The sequence below is a fragment of the Saimiri boliviensis genome, chromosome 12 (genome assembly GCF_048565385.1).
Source record: "Saimiri boliviensis isolate mSaiBol1 chromosome 12, mSaiBol1.pri, whole genome shotgun sequence".
Lineage (NCBI taxonomy): Eukaryota > Metazoa > Chordata > Mammalia > Primates > Cebidae > Saimiri > Saimiri boliviensis.
The window spans coordinates 87,055,891-87,070,560 of NC_133460.1; the positions used below are offsets into that span (position 1 = coordinate 87,055,891).

General features: G+C 54.3%; 2 protein-coding genes across 5 annotated transcripts; one reads left to right on the top strand and one right to left on the bottom strand.

The window, feature by feature from the left end:
* Positions 1-102: 102 nt before the first annotated feature.
* Positions 103-3,513, top strand: FBXL15 (F-box and leucine rich repeat protein 15). Of its 3 annotated transcripts, none has more exons than XM_039465161.2 (5): positions 103-1,307; positions 1,402-1,532; positions 1,706-1,859; positions 2,146-2,651; positions 3,184-3,513. In XM_039465161.2, exons 2-5 carry the CDS (start codon positions 1,492-1,494, stop codon positions 3,371-3,373), a joined length of 891 nt encoding a protein of 296 aa, XP_039321095.1. In that variant the 5' UTR covers positions 103-1,307; positions 1,402-1,491; the 3' UTR covers positions 3,374-3,513. The 3 variants fall into 3 exon arrangements, with proteins under 3 accessions (XP_039321095.1, XP_039321094.1, XP_010331438.1); XM_010333136.3 differs by having other exon boundaries at positions 105-203; positions 429-1,532; XM_039465160.2 differs by having other exon boundaries at positions 103-1,532.
* A 112-nt stretch (positions 3,514-3,625) lies between these two features.
* Positions 3,626-14,449, bottom strand: CUEDC2 (CUE domain containing 2). Of its 2 annotated transcripts, none has more exons than XM_074382796.1 (9): positions 14,283-14,449; positions 5,501-5,584; positions 5,035-5,178; positions 4,883-4,944; positions 4,643-4,782; positions 4,376-4,558; positions 4,178-4,239; positions 4,032-4,092; positions 3,626-3,949 (listed from the first exon to the last, which is right to left on the bottom strand). In XM_074382796.1, exons 2-9 carry the CDS (start codon positions 5,572-5,574, stop codon positions 3,803-3,805), a joined length of 873 nt encoding a protein of 290 aa, XP_074238897.1. In that variant the 5' UTR covers positions 5,575-5,584; positions 14,283-14,449; the 3' UTR covers positions 3,626-3,802. The 2 variants fall into 2 exon arrangements, with proteins under 2 accessions (XP_074238897.1, XP_074238896.1); XM_074382795.1 differs by having other exon boundaries at positions 5,501-5,587; positions 14,283-14,448.
* Positions 14,450-14,670: the final 221 nt, after the last annotated feature.

Consider the following 14,670-nt stretch of genomic DNA (forward strand, 5'->3'; position numbering starts at 1 on the left):
CCGCGGGGAGGGGCGGCGCGGACTCCGCGTGGTGCTGAAGGGGACAGCGCCAGATTTGTCGAACTGCGCAGGCGCAGAGGTGCGAACAAAGAGGGGAGGGGGACGAGGCGCGCGGCCGGAGGTGATGCGTGCTCTCACGTGGCTCTTTCTTTGCAGGGGTCTGTCCTCCCAGCTATCCCCTCTCCAAGCAGGCTGAGGAAGAGGTAGCAAGCCCTCACCTAACTTGACCCCCTTCTGGTCCTTCCCCGCTGCTAGCTTCTCCCTTCTCGCTGCCTTGCGGGGTGGGGGAACGTGGAATTCTGGGAAAACCAGATGTCTGGATTCTCTATTCCCGTCTGGCTGGATTCTGGACAAGGCGTTTCCTCTCCAGGGCCTCTGTTTCCCTATCTTTAAAATGGAGTGATAACATAGACCTGTCCACCTTTCAGAGGTGCCCGAAGCCCTGACGAAATGACAGCTGAGAAGCAGTTTTCGTTGTGATGAACCACTGAATCGGTTGCAGCGAAGGAGCGCCAGACCGTCAGCGGTGCAGTGGCCCTCGCATCCTTCACATTCCCCCACACCCATCCCGTGGATGATGGGGGAAGGCACTACTCCTGGGGTTCCCGTAGCGGATCCTGGGACTGAGACGTGGGGACGCGGTGAGAGGCAGCCCAGAAGCTGAGTCCAGAGGTCTGGGGCGTGACTGCCCCAGGGCGGACCTAGCCCCAGACCCTACAACTAAACCGAAGGCCAGCCAAGAAACACAACCCCTGGCGGGCTGGGCTGAGCTCTCATTCTTCTCAGGACTCTGGACCTTTGGAGAAAATGAAAGGGACCCAGCTGGAAATAATATTCCTTCTTCGCGCCCCCTACGTCTCTCTCCCGCGGCGGAAACGCAGCCCAAACTGTTCCGAAGTGGAAGAGGCTGGATAGCTCTTCACAATTAACCAGGAATGAGAAGTTTGAGCAGGTTTACTTGATGAAAGAAAAATTATAGCCTTGTCCATTCATTCATTATTTCAACAATTACTTATTGAACACCTGCTACGTGGCAGACAGTAAGAGCCTGGATAGTTTCTCCCCGTTTTTCAAAGTCGCTAAACGCGACTAGAGGGCAGAGGCGAGGTCTGTAACCTAGGAGTCCTGGCTCCGCCCCCTCCGCCTTTGGCCTTGCCTGCTCCTCCTCCCGTCACCACTTCGCTCAGAGGCGGCTACTGGCCCAAGAGGACGACAGAAGCCAGTCAGTCTCTGATGCCCACCGCATTCTGCAGCTTCGGGCCTGAAACCCTGTAGCCGAGAAGGCGAGGTCTAATGTTACACCACCGGTCTGTTCCGCCTCCGTTTCGAGGTCCATCCGAAAAGCTTTCAGATCGGATCCTCGGTAAGACGGCACTCGATTGAATCGGTCTGTCTCTACAGGCCAAGGAGGCGGGTTTGGCGCGGCCACTCCAAGGCCAAACCGAGGAAAGCTTACTGCGCACGCGCAATAGACAGCCGAAGGAGCCACCGATGGAGCCGTCCGGAGGGGAGCAAGAGCCCGGAGCCGTCAGGTACCGAGCACCGGAGGGGCCGAAAGAGGGAAGAGGAACCTGAGAGAGGGGAGCCGAGCCGGGGCTGGGGCTGGGGGCCGCTCTTGGGAGCTTGGGTGTAGGGGCATAACGGAGGCGGACTCGCAGGTAATAGTGGCCCCGGGACGCCAGTGCCAACGCCCCTTTACTCTCAGGCTCCTGGACCTGCCCTGGGAAGACGTGCTGCTCCCTCACGTCCTGAACCGGGTACCGCTGCGCCAGCTGCTCCGGCTGCAGCGCGTTAGCCGGGCCTTCCGGGCACTGGTACAGCTTCACCTGGCCGGGCTGCGTCGCTTCGACGCCGCGCAGGTGAGCCGGGGGCTGAAGCTCCGCCCCTGCCTGGGTTCCGCCCCGCCTCTAGGCCAGCCCCCTGCCCCACTGTATGCCCTTCCTGACCCTCTTAGGCCACCGGAGCTGCCCGGGAAGGGATCCACGCAGCAGGGAGTACTCCCAAAGGGCGAATACTGGTAGCGACTCAGGGAATGTGGGGGTCTCTCCTGGGAGAACAGGCAGCTGCCAGGAAAGAACTCAGGGGCGCATAGGCGGCTGAGGAGTGCGGGACGGGCTGAGAGTTGGGGTGCCTCCCCGCCCGCAGGTGGGTCCACAGATCCCACGGGCCGCATTGGCCCGACTGCTGCGGGACGCCGAGGGGCTGCAGGAGCTGGCGCTGGCGCCGTGTCACGAATGGCTGTCAGACGAGGATCTGGTGCCGGTGCTGGCGCGGAACCCGCAGCTGCGGAGTGTGGCGCTGGCCGGCTGCGGGCAACTGAGTCGCCGGGCGCTTGGGGCGCTGGCCGAGGGCTGCCCACGCCTGCAGCGCCTGTCGCTCGCGCACTGTGACTGGGTGGACGGGCTGGCGCTGCGCGGCCTCGCCGACCGCTGCCCGGCCCTGGAGGAGCTGGACCTCACCGCCTGCCGCCAGCTCAAGGACGAGGCCATCGTGTACCTAGCGCAGAGGCGCGGCGCTGGCCTCCGCAGCCTCTCGCTGGCCGTCAACGCCAACGTGGGGGACGCCGCGGTTCAGGAGTTGGCTCGGAACTGCCCAGAACTCCAGCACCTTGACCTCACCGGCTGCCTCCGCGTCGGAAGCGACGGTGTCAGGTGCCTGGGCCTGGTGGGGCGGTAGGGTGGGAGGAAGGCAGTCACTTAGCCTCTGAAGGTATGGGGTGGGCTGTAGTTGTTAAAAGGACGGACTGAGGGTTCTGAATCTTCCTGCAAACCACGGAACCCCCATTCTGAACAGAAAACACCTCTAGGATTGCCTTCCGGACCCCATTAGGCCAGAGAGCCCATAGTTTTAAAACTTTTTTGAACCAGTATTTACACATTGGGAGATTTCACATAGAAAGTCGACTTCTGACTTTTCTTCAACGAGGGGGAAACCTTGCAATCCTAGGCGGAGCTGAGGGGCAGGTTCCTCCCTTAAATGAGACAGGAAGTCTCCGCCTCCCTTGAAGCCAATCCAGGAGCCTCCCTTGTGCAGGGACGGAAAAAGTATGCCCCTGCCCCGAGCTGGACGGAGACCGGGATTTTGCTGGAGCTAGTCCGAGGCTGAGTGAGCCCGGGCCCCTATCATACCCCACTAAGGATGTGGTGGCCTCTTGCCGCTAGCCTCACCCCGCTCCTCCCTCAGGACTTTGGCCGAGTATTGCCCGGCGCTGCGCTCGCTGCGAGTGCGGCACTGCCACCATGTGGCCGAGTCCAGCCTGAGCCGCTTGCGGAAACGCGGCGTCGACATCGACGTGGAGCCGCCGCTGCACCAGGCCCTGGTGCTGCTGCAGGATATGGCGGGCTTCGCACCTTTTGTCAACCTGCAGGTCTGACCCTGCCAATCGGAGCACAGCTGGACTGTGTGGCTGGGGCCTGACACTGAGCGGTAGGGAAACTGAACTGTGGGGACCTCTGGTGAGAGGCCAGTGCCCTGCCCCACCCTGGAGCTTCCAATAAAGAGCTTTTTACCCCCTTTTGCCTGGTGCTGCCCTGTTGAAGATAGAGGATTCAAGGTTTGGGAGGGAAGGTCAGACAGGCCTAGTGTCCCAGTCCTGAGGCAGAAATGACCAGAATGCACTCACAGCTTCCTTGGGCCACCTTTACTGAGCCCATGGAGGCAGCTCTGAGAATAGGTTAACACTATGGAGCAAAGAAGTAGAGAATGGGGACAGGAGTTAGGGGGCCCCTGTGTAGGGCTGTAGGGCTCCTGCATCCCTCTGGGATCTGAGCCTAGAAGGCTCGGGCAGAGTCCGGCGAGTGCCTCAATGGAAGCGGTACTTTCTGGCCGGCTTGAGGTTGATGTATGTAGCCTTCATCTCCTCGGCCTCAGGGTTCCGCACATCTTTGAATCGCTCCCCTTTGGTGCTGACTATCTGGTTGTCGATGTATCGGATCAGCTTCTTGGGGGCCTGTCAGGCAATCCGGCAGTGAGCGGCAGAAGCCAGGAGCCAGTCCTACCCATTCCACATCCCCAGCAACCCCAACTCTCACCTCCTTGGGAGCCATGGGCCGGTGAATCTTCTGATCCTCTGCACTATCCACCATCATGTACCTGCCAAAAACTGGCTGGCTGAAGCTCCTGTCACCGTGGGAAGACCCTCTAGGGCACAGCCCAGCCTAGCCCAGCCCAGACTCACTTCTGCAGGATGAAGGACTTCAGCTCATCCTTTTGGGGACCTCTGAGGCGTCTAGGCAGGTCCTGCAGAGAGGGGAGGCCTGGTCTAGGCCCAAGGGCACCAGCAGGGGAAACAGAGGGGGATAGGTAGGGGTCGGGGCTTAACACGGAGGTGGAGTGTAGCCGAGGCTACATGGTGGGGGGTGCTGGGAGAAGATACCTGGTTGGAGCCATCCCAGGCTGCAGGCCCCTCTTCCTTCCCCTCTACCAGCATCTGCACAGCTTCTTCCAAGTCCCCCCGAGCTTTGGCCAGCACCCACTGGGCCTGTTCCACCGAACAGGTAGGGAACACCTCCAGGAGTACATCCACCCCTGGCAGAAGCTCCTCCTCAGCACCAGTTGCCTAAGGGTACAAACATTAACAAAAGGCAATACTCCCCCTTGCCAGCCCCCTGGGTCCCTCATTGCTAACCTCCTCTACCAGTACCTCATCTTGGGTGTCCCCAGCAGCAGCAGCAGCAGCAGCAGAAGACCTGGTCTCTTCTTTGAGCATTTCCGGCCGCTGCAGAGGCTCTGGGGAGATGGGCACCTGACCTTGGACACCAGAGCTCTGCGGTTGTAGGTTCTCTTAAAGAGGCAGAGAGAGCATCAGGTTTGTCAGTGCTCTGGGGAGTAGGGAATTGGGAGGGGTTATGAATCACCCAGGTGCCTACAGCCCCAGACTCACCTTTGTTCCTGGCATCACTCAGCTGCCCTGAGAGCTTCTGCATCATGTCCCCTATTGTGCCCCTGAAAACATAAGGGTGGTGAGAGAAGACAACTCTGCCCACCCCATAATCAACCAGCCCCTTCCTCCTCCTGGCCCCAGGCAGAACCTACCTGGGGATGTGGGCAAAGCCAGGCACATAGGCCTCCATCATCTCAGTGAAGGCCTCCATATCGAAGTTCTCCTCTGATGGGCCTGAGGGCCCCAGGTCCTCCAGGACCCCGAGCACATAGGAGAAGATGACTTCATCCAAACCACTGCAGGAAGGGGCCAGGACAAGCCCTGGGTAGGACACTGGATACCTCCAGCATCCCCACCTGTCCTGAAACTTCAGCCTTCAGCTTCATGGGGTTCATGAGCTAGACCTTAATCCTTGAGGCCAAAAAGTGTAACCCCCTCCCCCAGACCTATGGTTTCCCATCTGCCCAACAAAGGTAACAGGGACAGGATGAGCGGGAAGGCCTCTCAGGAAATCGTCATCAGCCCTCCCGCCATCTTTCCATCAGCCAGGACTCATAGTACTACCGGGCAGCTCCAGCTCTGGCACTGACGTGAACCTTCCGGGGAAGCTGTCTCTACCTGAGGTCGGCCTCCGGGAGGTGCGTCTGGACAAAGGCAAGGAGGGCTGCACTGACGATCCTCTCCAGCTCCATGCTCTCCCTTCTTCTGAAGGGACACAGACAGACAGGATGGCCAGGCCCTCTTTTGTCTGTACTCACCCACTGGACCTGGGGGCAGCAGCTCCTCCCTCCTGGCCTGCTGTGGAACCATCTGTTGAGGCTGCCCTCTCTGTTCTCCCAAGCAGAACCATGCCCCCTCCCCGGCCCATCTCTTACCTCCTCCAGCCTGACAGGATAGGGTACTGTCTCTGGAGACAGCCTCTTAGAGGAGTGCGCCCCACTTCTCCCCATCCCCCTACCCCATTCCCTAGCAGCAGCCCCAGACCTTCTGGCAAGGTCTTGAGGTCACATGCCTCCTGGCTCAGGAATCCCACAATTGAGGGGGCCCCTTAGCCTCCAACCACAAGGAGCCCCATTGTCCAGCCCCTCAAGGAGCGGCCTCGTGACCAAGCACAGCCCTTCCCCCACCCAGAACAGCCCACCCACCCTCTGCACAAAGGGGCTTTTCTGGCTCTGGGGCCCAGATAGAAGGGGAAGCCTTTTATGGATTCTTTTCTCTCCCTAGTCTCTGCCCTTCCTGCAGCCTGGGGCTATCTGTAGAACACTTTCCATCCTCCTCCCCACGGCCTGCCGAGCCCACAGATCCGGCCCTTTCCCAGCTCTCCAGCCTCCCCAGTCCTTCCTGGCTGGCTCGCTCCTGCACCACCTTGCTGTCCCTCAGACTTGCTGAGCTTCCTCCTGTCTCTACCCACATGCTCCTGACTCCCAAACAGACTTTTGGAAGTCAAAATGATGTAGATGGGGATGGAACATGTCAACAAGCATGTACTGTGCACCTACCCAGGGCAGGCATTTTGTGTCCTGCAGACATCCAAGGCTTGTCCAGACACTCTTCAGGGCTCCACTCAAATGTTACCTCATCAGAGAGCCCTTCCCTGACTAACCTACAGCAAAGAAGTCTTCTCTATGCCCCTAACCCTACATAGCACTTACTACCGTTAGCATTATTTTTGTTCATGCCCTAGCACCTAGAAAAATGCCCACACTAGGTAGGTGCTCAATACATACTTGTTGACATGTTCCATCCCCATGTACATACTTCTGACTCCCAAAGGTCTGTTTGGGAGCATAGCCTTGATTTTGCCCTCTTTCACCCCTATCTGCTGCACCCAGTCTACCACCAAGTCCGTCAGTTCTACTCCCTTCTTATCCGAATTCTATCCACTTCTCCCTATCTCAAGTCTGGCTTCTGCTCCAATATCTCCACCAAAATTTCTTTCTTTTTTTTTTCTTTTTAAAGATGAGGTTTCACTGTGTTGGTCAGGCTGGTCTTGAACTCCTGACCTCAGGTGATCCACCCGCCTCGGCCTCCAAAGTGCTTGGATTACAGGTGTGAGCCACTGCACCTGGCCGACAATTTCTTTTTTTCTTTTTTTCTTTTTTTTTTTTTTGAGACAGGGTCTGGCTCTGCCACCCAGGCTGGAATGCAGTGGCATGATATGAGCTCACTGCAACCTCCATCTCCCCAGCTCAAGCCATCCTTCTACCTTAGCTTCTGGAGTAGCTGGGACTACAGACCCTCACCACCATGCCCTGCTAGTTTTTTGTTTGTTTGTTTGTTTGTTTGTTTTTTGTATTTTTAGTAAAGACGTGGTTTTGTCATGTTTTGAGTTCTGGGTTCAAGACCCAGGCTGGTCTCAAACTTCTGGGCTCAAAGCGATCTACCCACGTTGGCCTCCCAAAGTGCTGGGATTACAGGCATGAGTCACTGTGCCCAGCCCCAAAATTTCCAGGTTTTGGTCTAATCAAATTGAACCATATGAGCTTGCCAATTTTGTCTTTTTTTTTTTTTTTTTTTTTTTTTTTTTGAGACAGAGTTTTGTTCTTGTGACCCAGGCTGGAGTACAATGGTGATCTCGGCTCACCGCAACCTCTGCCTCCTGGGTTCAGGCAATTCTCCTGCCTCAGCCTCCTGAGTAGCTGGGATTACAGGCACGTGCCACCATGCCCAGCTAATTTTTTGTATTTTTAGTAGAGATGGGGTTTCACCATGTTGACCAGGATGGTCTCGATCTCTTGACCTCGTGATCCACCCGCCTCAGCCTCCCAAAGTGCTGGGATTACAGGCTTGAGCCACCGCACCTGGCTTGTCTTTTTTTTTTTTTTTTTTTTTTGAGACGGAGTCTCACTGTGTTGCCCATGCTGAAGTGCAGTGGCGCAATCTCAGCTCACTGCAACCTCTGCCGCCCGGGTATAAGCAATTCTCTGCCTCAGCCTCTGAAGTAGCTGGGACTACAAGTGCCTGCTGCCACACCCGGCTAGTTTTTGTATTTTTAGTAGAGACGGGCTTTCACCATTTTGGCCAGGCTAGTCTTGAACTCCTAACCTTGTGATCCATCCACCTCAGCCTCCCAAAGTGCTGGAATTACAGGTGTGAGCCACCACACCCAGCCCTTTTGTCTAGTTTTGATCTACAAAAAAAGAGGGGGCAATTTCTCATGATTTCACCTTTATTTGCCCTTTCAGCAGCACCAACTTTGGTTTCTGAGACATCATTCTCTCCTAGTATCCTTCTACCTCTCTGGCCATTTCTTCGAAGCCTCTTTCTCTGTCCCCTTCTCTGTCGCCCTGTAAATGTGGGAGTTCCTCATGTGCAAGGCTTCTGCTCCTCCTCACTGCAGCACTTGTTTTCTCTGGAAGATCTCATCTGGGCCCACATCTTTATGTATCAACACCATGTCATCAATTCCCAAATGTCCAGTCCTCTAGTCCAGTCTCCTCTGAGCTATAAACTTGGACATCTATCTCCCTAACACTACCATGTGGATGTTTTACAGGCATCTCATGCTTAGCATGTCCCAAACTGACATTCTGTCAAGGTGTTTTACTCCTCCACGGTCATCCTCAGTAAATCCATGTCCAGGCAACTGGCTGTTCCTGCCACAAATCTGTGAATTATCCTTGACACCATCCTACCCCTTGCTTTCCTTCATCCAGTCAGTTGCCAAGCCCTAATCATGATCTCTTGCCACATCTACTCTCCATCTCTGCTCTCACCCTTCTTCATCTCTTTGCTGCAAGATCTTCTTAACCCTTCTCCGCACTCCATCTTTCCCCCAACAACCTATTCTCCACACCAGAGTCAAGTGATCGTTACAATAGTCACATCTTCTTCTGCTTAAAATCTATCAGTGGCTCACGCCTGTAATCCTAGCACTTTGGGAAGCTGAGGCACACGGATCACCTGCGGCCTGGAGTTCAAGACAAGCCTGGCCAATATGGAGAAAGCCTGTCTCTACTAAGAATACAAAAAGTAGCCAGGCATGGTGGCGCATGCCTGTAATCCCGGCTGAGGCAGGAGAATCACTTAAACCTGGGAGGCAGAGGTTGCAGTGAACTGAGATCACGCCATATACACTCTAGCCTGGGCAACAAGAGCGAAATTCCATCTCAAAAAAAAAAACAACTATCAGTGCCTTCCCACCACCCTTCAGGGAAGTCCAGAATCTTTTCATGGCTTTCCACTGCAGGCCTTACCCTATCTATATCTCTCTCCAGCTTCACCATGCACTACACCTTGCTGGATCATTTCCCTCCCTCTACCTTGGCTTCCTTTTTTTTTTTTTTTTTTTGAGACAGACTCTCACCCTGTCACCCAGGCTGGAGTGCAGTGGAGCAGTCTCAGCTCATGCAATCTCTGCCTCCTGGGTTCAACTGATTCTCTTGCCTCAGCCTCCTGAGTAGCTGGGATTACAGGCATGTGCCACCATGCCTGGCTAATTTTCATATTTCTAGTAAAGACCATGTTGGCCAGGCGGGTCTCCTGACCTCAGAAGATCCACCCCACCTAGGGCTCCTAAAGTGTTGGGATTATAGGCGTGACACCATGCCCTGCCCCACCCTGGCTTTCTTGCAGTTTGCCAATACTCAAGCTCTTTCATGGCAAGGTAGTGTGCCCTGTGAGCCTTCTACTCTATCATCTGAGTGAAACAATGAGCTGGCATTTGGACCTACAGGTCTGAAGCCATTCATTATCACCCACATGCTCCTGACACCCAAACAGACTTTTGGGAGTCAAAAGCATGTAGATGGGAATGTAACATGTCAACAAGTATGTATTGAGCACCTACCCAGTGTGAGCATTTTTCTAGGTGCTAGGGCTTCACAAACTGTTTCCTCTGCCAGGGCACCCTTCCGCCTCCACCCCTTCACTTACTGTCACTCTCTCTGATCTTTTGGGTCTCATTTTAAAATTCCCTTCCTGGCCGGGCACAGTGGCTAGCTATAATCCCAGCACTTTGGGAGGCTGAGGCGGGTGGATCACGAGGTCAGAAGATCAAGAGTATCCTGGCCAACATGGTGAAACTCCATCTCTACTAAAATACAAAAAATTAGCTGGGCATGGTGGCACGTGCCTGTAGTCGCAGCTGCTGAGGCAGGAGAATCGCTGGAACCTGGGAGGTGGAGGTTGCAGTAAGCTGAGATCAGGCCATTGCACTACAGCCTGGGTAACAGAGTGAAACTCTGTCCAAAATAAAATTCCCTTCCTTAGCTGGGCAGGGTGCCTCATGCTTGTAATTCCAGCACTTTGGGAGGCTGAGGCAGGTAGATTGTTTGTGCTCAGGAGTTTAAGACCAGCCTGGGCAACACAGCAAGACCCCATCTTATATATATATATATATATATATATATATTTTGCTCTCAGAAAACAACAACAACAACAACAGAGAGTCCGTTTCGCACGCAGCAAAACCCTGTCTCTACTAAAAATACAAAAATTAGCCAGGCATGGTGGCATGTGCCTGTAATCCCAGCTACTGGGGGGCTCAGGCAGAAGAATTGCTTGAACTTGGGAGGCGGAGCTTGCAATGAGCTGAGATCATCCCACTGCACTCCTGCCTGGGCAACACAGCAAGACTACGTCTCAAAAAATAATAATAATTCCCTTCCTCAAGGGACACCACCCCTGACTTTCTAGAACTTGTATGGTCCCTGCCATACTACACTCTCTATACAGGCTACATGTTTTCTGAGTAGCAGCAACTTTCACAGCCATAATTATTATTTGGACAATGTTTAATGTTTCTTCCAGTTGTCTCATGAAGCAGGGACTCCACACCGGGCTGACATTCACTAATGTATACTCAGCATGTCTTATGAAGTGCACACTCAATAAACAGTTACACCCCAATTTACAGAAGAAGAAATGGAAGTTCAATGTGTTTAATGACTTGCCTAGAGTCATCTGGCTTGACTGTGGTAGTCAGCTTTAAATCCAGGTTACCTAGGTCAGTATCTATTCTAGGGGCTACTCTGGGGAAGGGAGGATATCAAGACTTAGAAGCGGGCTGGGTTGGAGCTACCATCTATGCTCACAGTTGCCTGGTCCCCTGAGTGGTAACAGAGTTGCTCATAGCACAGGGTTCACTTTGGAAAGCAGGACTGAGAAGCCCCAGCTTACCAGCGGGATGCATACCCCCTGCTCCAGAGCCCTCACCATGGACCCTGGGGAAGAGCGGAATGGCTCAGCTCAGATCCCATCATGCAGCTCCCTCAAGGGGGGAGCCCCCTCCAGGGACCTACCTTGACCCTGGGTTACATCACCCTGGAATTCTGGGGCTGTCAGTTGCCTGGCAGCCTCTGCTGGGACAAAGGCCCATGGCTGCTGCATGAAAGCCCAGTTTCTGTTTCTTTTTCTTTTTTTTTTTTGAGATGGAGTTGCCCTCTTGTCGCCCAGGCTGGAGTGCAATGGTATGAACCTGAGAGGTTCAAGCGATTCTCCTGCCTCAGCCTCCCAAATACCTGGGATTTTAGGCGCCAGCCAGCACACCCAGCTAATTTTTGTATTTTTAGTAGAGACAGGGTTTCACCATTTGGCCAGGCTGGTCTCGAACTCCTGACCTCAGGTGATCTGCCTGCCTCAGCCTCCCAAAGTACTGGGATTACACTTGTGAGCCACTGTGCCAGGAAAGCCCAGTTTGTTTGTTTTGAGACGGAGTTTCACTTCTGTTGCCCAGGCTGGAGTGCAATGGCACGATCTCAGCTCACCGCAACCTCTGCCTCCCGAGTTCAAGCAATTCTCCTACCTCAGCCTCCTGAGTAGCTGGGATTACAGGCATGCGCCACCACGCCTGGCTAATTTTGTATTTTTAGTAGAGACAGGAGTTCTCCATGTTGGTCAGGCTGGTCTTGAATTCCTGACCTCAGGTGATCTGCCCACCTCGGCCTCCCAAAGTGTTGGTATTACAGGCATGAACCACCGCACTAGGCCTGAAAGCCTAGTTTCTAGGGAAGAAGCTTCTCAGGGATGTCTAATGCTTCTGGGTTTTTAACGAAGGCCAGGGGACCAGGGAATTATTAGGAAACTCTTCACTGTCCCCAAATAAAAAGACTTGCCCTAAGCTTTTCTCTAGTTTGCCTTCCAAGGGAACATCCTCCCTCCCTCCATCTGTTCTTGGTCTACCCAAACTTCACCCAGCCTTCTAAGCTCTCTTTCACCTTTCCATCCCCCGCAGCCTTCCTCAGCACATCCTTCCTGCTCAGGGGCTCCTAATACTTCTCCCCACATAGCCTCTGAGTTGGGTAAGATCTGGTCTACCAGACTAGTTTCCTAAGTAGCACCCAGCCTTCTCCAGGGTGAGAACATGATTTCCATGAGGCATTTCAAATTCCAGCTGTAACACTACTTCTTGGGGCCCCGAATTAGGGATCATTGGTTGATGGTGTCTATGAAATGTGACTATCATCCTGTCATGAGTCCTGCCTAAATACCTCTGATGATGGTAATACTAGCAATTATTGCCTCTGTTTACCAGGCATTGTTCTAAGCACTTTTTTTTTTTTTTTTTTTGAGATGAAGTCTTGCACCGTCACCCAGGCTAGAGTGCAGTGGCATGATCCTGGCTCACTGCAACCTCCACTTCCCAGGTTCACCTGATTCTCTTGCCTCAGCCTCCCGAGTAGGTGGGATTACAGGCATCTGCCACCATGCCCGGCTAATTTTTTGTATTTTTAGTAGAGACGGGGTTTCACTATGTTGGGCAGACTGGTTTCAAACTCCTGACCTCATGTGTGCTGGGATTACAGGCGTGAGCCACTGCACCAGACCTCTAAACACTTTTACATGTATTTTTTTTTTTTTTTTTTTTTTTTGAGACGGAGTTTCGCTCTTGTTACCCAGGCTGGAGTGCAATGGCACGATCTCGGCTCACCGCAACCTCCGCCTCCTGGGTTCAAGCAATTCTCCTGCCTCAGCCTCCTGAGTAGCTGGGATTACAGGCATGCACCACCATGCCCAGCTAATGTTTTTTGTATTTTTAGTAGAGACGGGGTTTCACCATGTTGACCAGGATGGTCTCGATCTCTCGACCTCATGATCCGCCCGCCTCAGCCTCCCAAAGTGCTGGGATTACAGGCTTGAGCCACCGCGCCCGGCTCACTTTTACATGTATTAACTTACCTAATCCATACAGTAACTCTAAAATGTAGATACTATTTCCCCCATTTTACCTGAAAGGAAATGAAGGCACTGTGTGGTTAAGTAACTTTCCCAAGGTCACAGGGCAAGTTAATGGCAGATTTACACCCAGGCCATCTGGTTCCAGAACACTCACTTGTTTTTTTGTTTTTTGTTTTTGAGACAAGAGTCTTACTCTGTCGCCTAGGCTGGAGTGCAGTGGCGTGATCTCGGCCCACTGCAACCTCTGCCCCCCAGGTTCAAGCAATTGTCCTGCCTCAGCGCCCCCAGTAGCTGGGACTACAGGCGCCAAGAATCCTCACTGTTAACCACCACACTGCATCACCTCTCGTGATGCAAACTGTGTGGCCCCATCCTATATTTTGAATCTCCTCACCTGCCTGGCTGGCCATATTGCCAACTTCAGAATCCTTGCTCACATCATTCTCCCAGCTCAGAGTAGCTTTCCCTCTGTCTCTCCAAATCTCATTCTGCAAGACTCACTTCCTTTCTGCAGCCAATCCTAACTGCCCTATACTCACTGCTCCCATCTGGCCTGGGAGCGTCCCAAGAGCAGCACAGGCCTGGACCCTCCAGATGCTAGATAGAGACCCTGTGGACAAATTTAAGTGAGACTGGGGTAAGAAGTACTATGTTGCTCCCTTGGGGTGGGGAGGTGCTTAAAGTGGAAGGAAAGCAGGCCATATGGGAGGAGGAATCCTGGGAGCCAGCGTGAAAGGAGTCCTAGCGAACTTCTGAGGGAGGCAGCAAGGGGTCTGCCACGGAGGTCTTCACTGCTTCTCCCAGCCCCTGTGAAGCCCGGTTCCTGAGGCTCTGCACCCATAACACAGGCTCCAGAGGATATCATTGTCCCCTGATTCCCAAGTCAGGCCTTAGAGGCACCAAGGGCATTGAGGGGAACAAGGGATCCCTGCATCCAAAGTCAGGCGGGAGCACAAACAGGGAAGGCAAGCACAGGAAGTGGGACCGCGATGATGGCCGACCCCTGAAGCCGCAGCTCCCTAAACCCGCTAGCAGAACACCCGTAAGCATCCAGAAGAGTGGGCCCGAGAGCATGGGGTTGCGGCCGTGGCCTTGGAGGACATATGACGAGGGAGGCCTGAGGAAACTGGAAGTGCCTTGATACAGGCCACGGCGAGAATCAGAGATGGGGGTCCGGCGGGCCCCAGGGGGGTACCGTGGGGGAACACACAGGACGGGTACCCTGGGTCAGCGCTCTCCGCGACTCTCCTAGCCCTGGGCCGGGGGCAGGAGGGGAAATCACCTGCTCCGTTGGGCGCCGCCGGCGACTTGTCCCGCGCGGTGAAGCTCTCATCCCCCAGCCCCGCCAACGAGATCAAAGGCGGGGCCCAGAGCGGTTCCCATCCAGAGGCGCCGCGGCGGCCATTTTTGAGAAGGGAAAATTGCCCACAACAGGGCGGGGATTCCTCGCTAATTCTCAAACGTCCCAGGGCTATGGACGGGATCCCGCGGCGGCCAGTTTTGCCGCGTGTAGGGAGGAGTAAGGCGTGAAGGTCTCGCGAGTGGGTGGAGTCGAAGTGGGTAGGGCTGCAGCCCCGCCTTGTTCCTTCTTATCCACCAGAGACCTGAAATCTCTTTTTCTTTCCTTCCCTCTCTCTTTCCTTCTTTTCTCTTCTTTTCTCTTTTTCTTT

Coding starts and splice junctions, on each gene's coding strand:
- FBXL15 (XM_039465160.2), top strand. CDS start 1,492: ATGGAGCCGTCCGGAGGGGAGCAAGAGCCCGGAGCCGTCAG. Junction 1,533..1,705: donor CAAGAGCCCGGAGCCGTCAG/GTACCGAGCACC, acceptor CTTTACTCTCAG/GCTCCTGGACCTGCCCTGGG. Junction 1,860..2,145: donor GTCGCTTCGACGCCGCGCAG/GTGAGCCGGGGG, acceptor CCCCGCCCGCAG/GTGGGTCCACAGATCCCACG.
- CUEDC2 (XM_074382796.1), bottom strand. CDS start 5,574: ATGGAGCTGGAGAGGATCGTCAGTGCAGCCCTCCTTGCCTTTGTCCAG. Junction 4,783..4,882: donor GAGTGATGCCAGGAACAAAG/GTGAGTCTGGGG, acceptor TGCCTCTTTAAG/AGAACCTACAACCGCAGAGC. Junction 4,240..4,375: donor CCTGGGATGGCTCCAACCAG/GTATCTTCTCCC, acceptor CCCTCTCTGCAG/GACCTGCCTAGACGCCTCAG.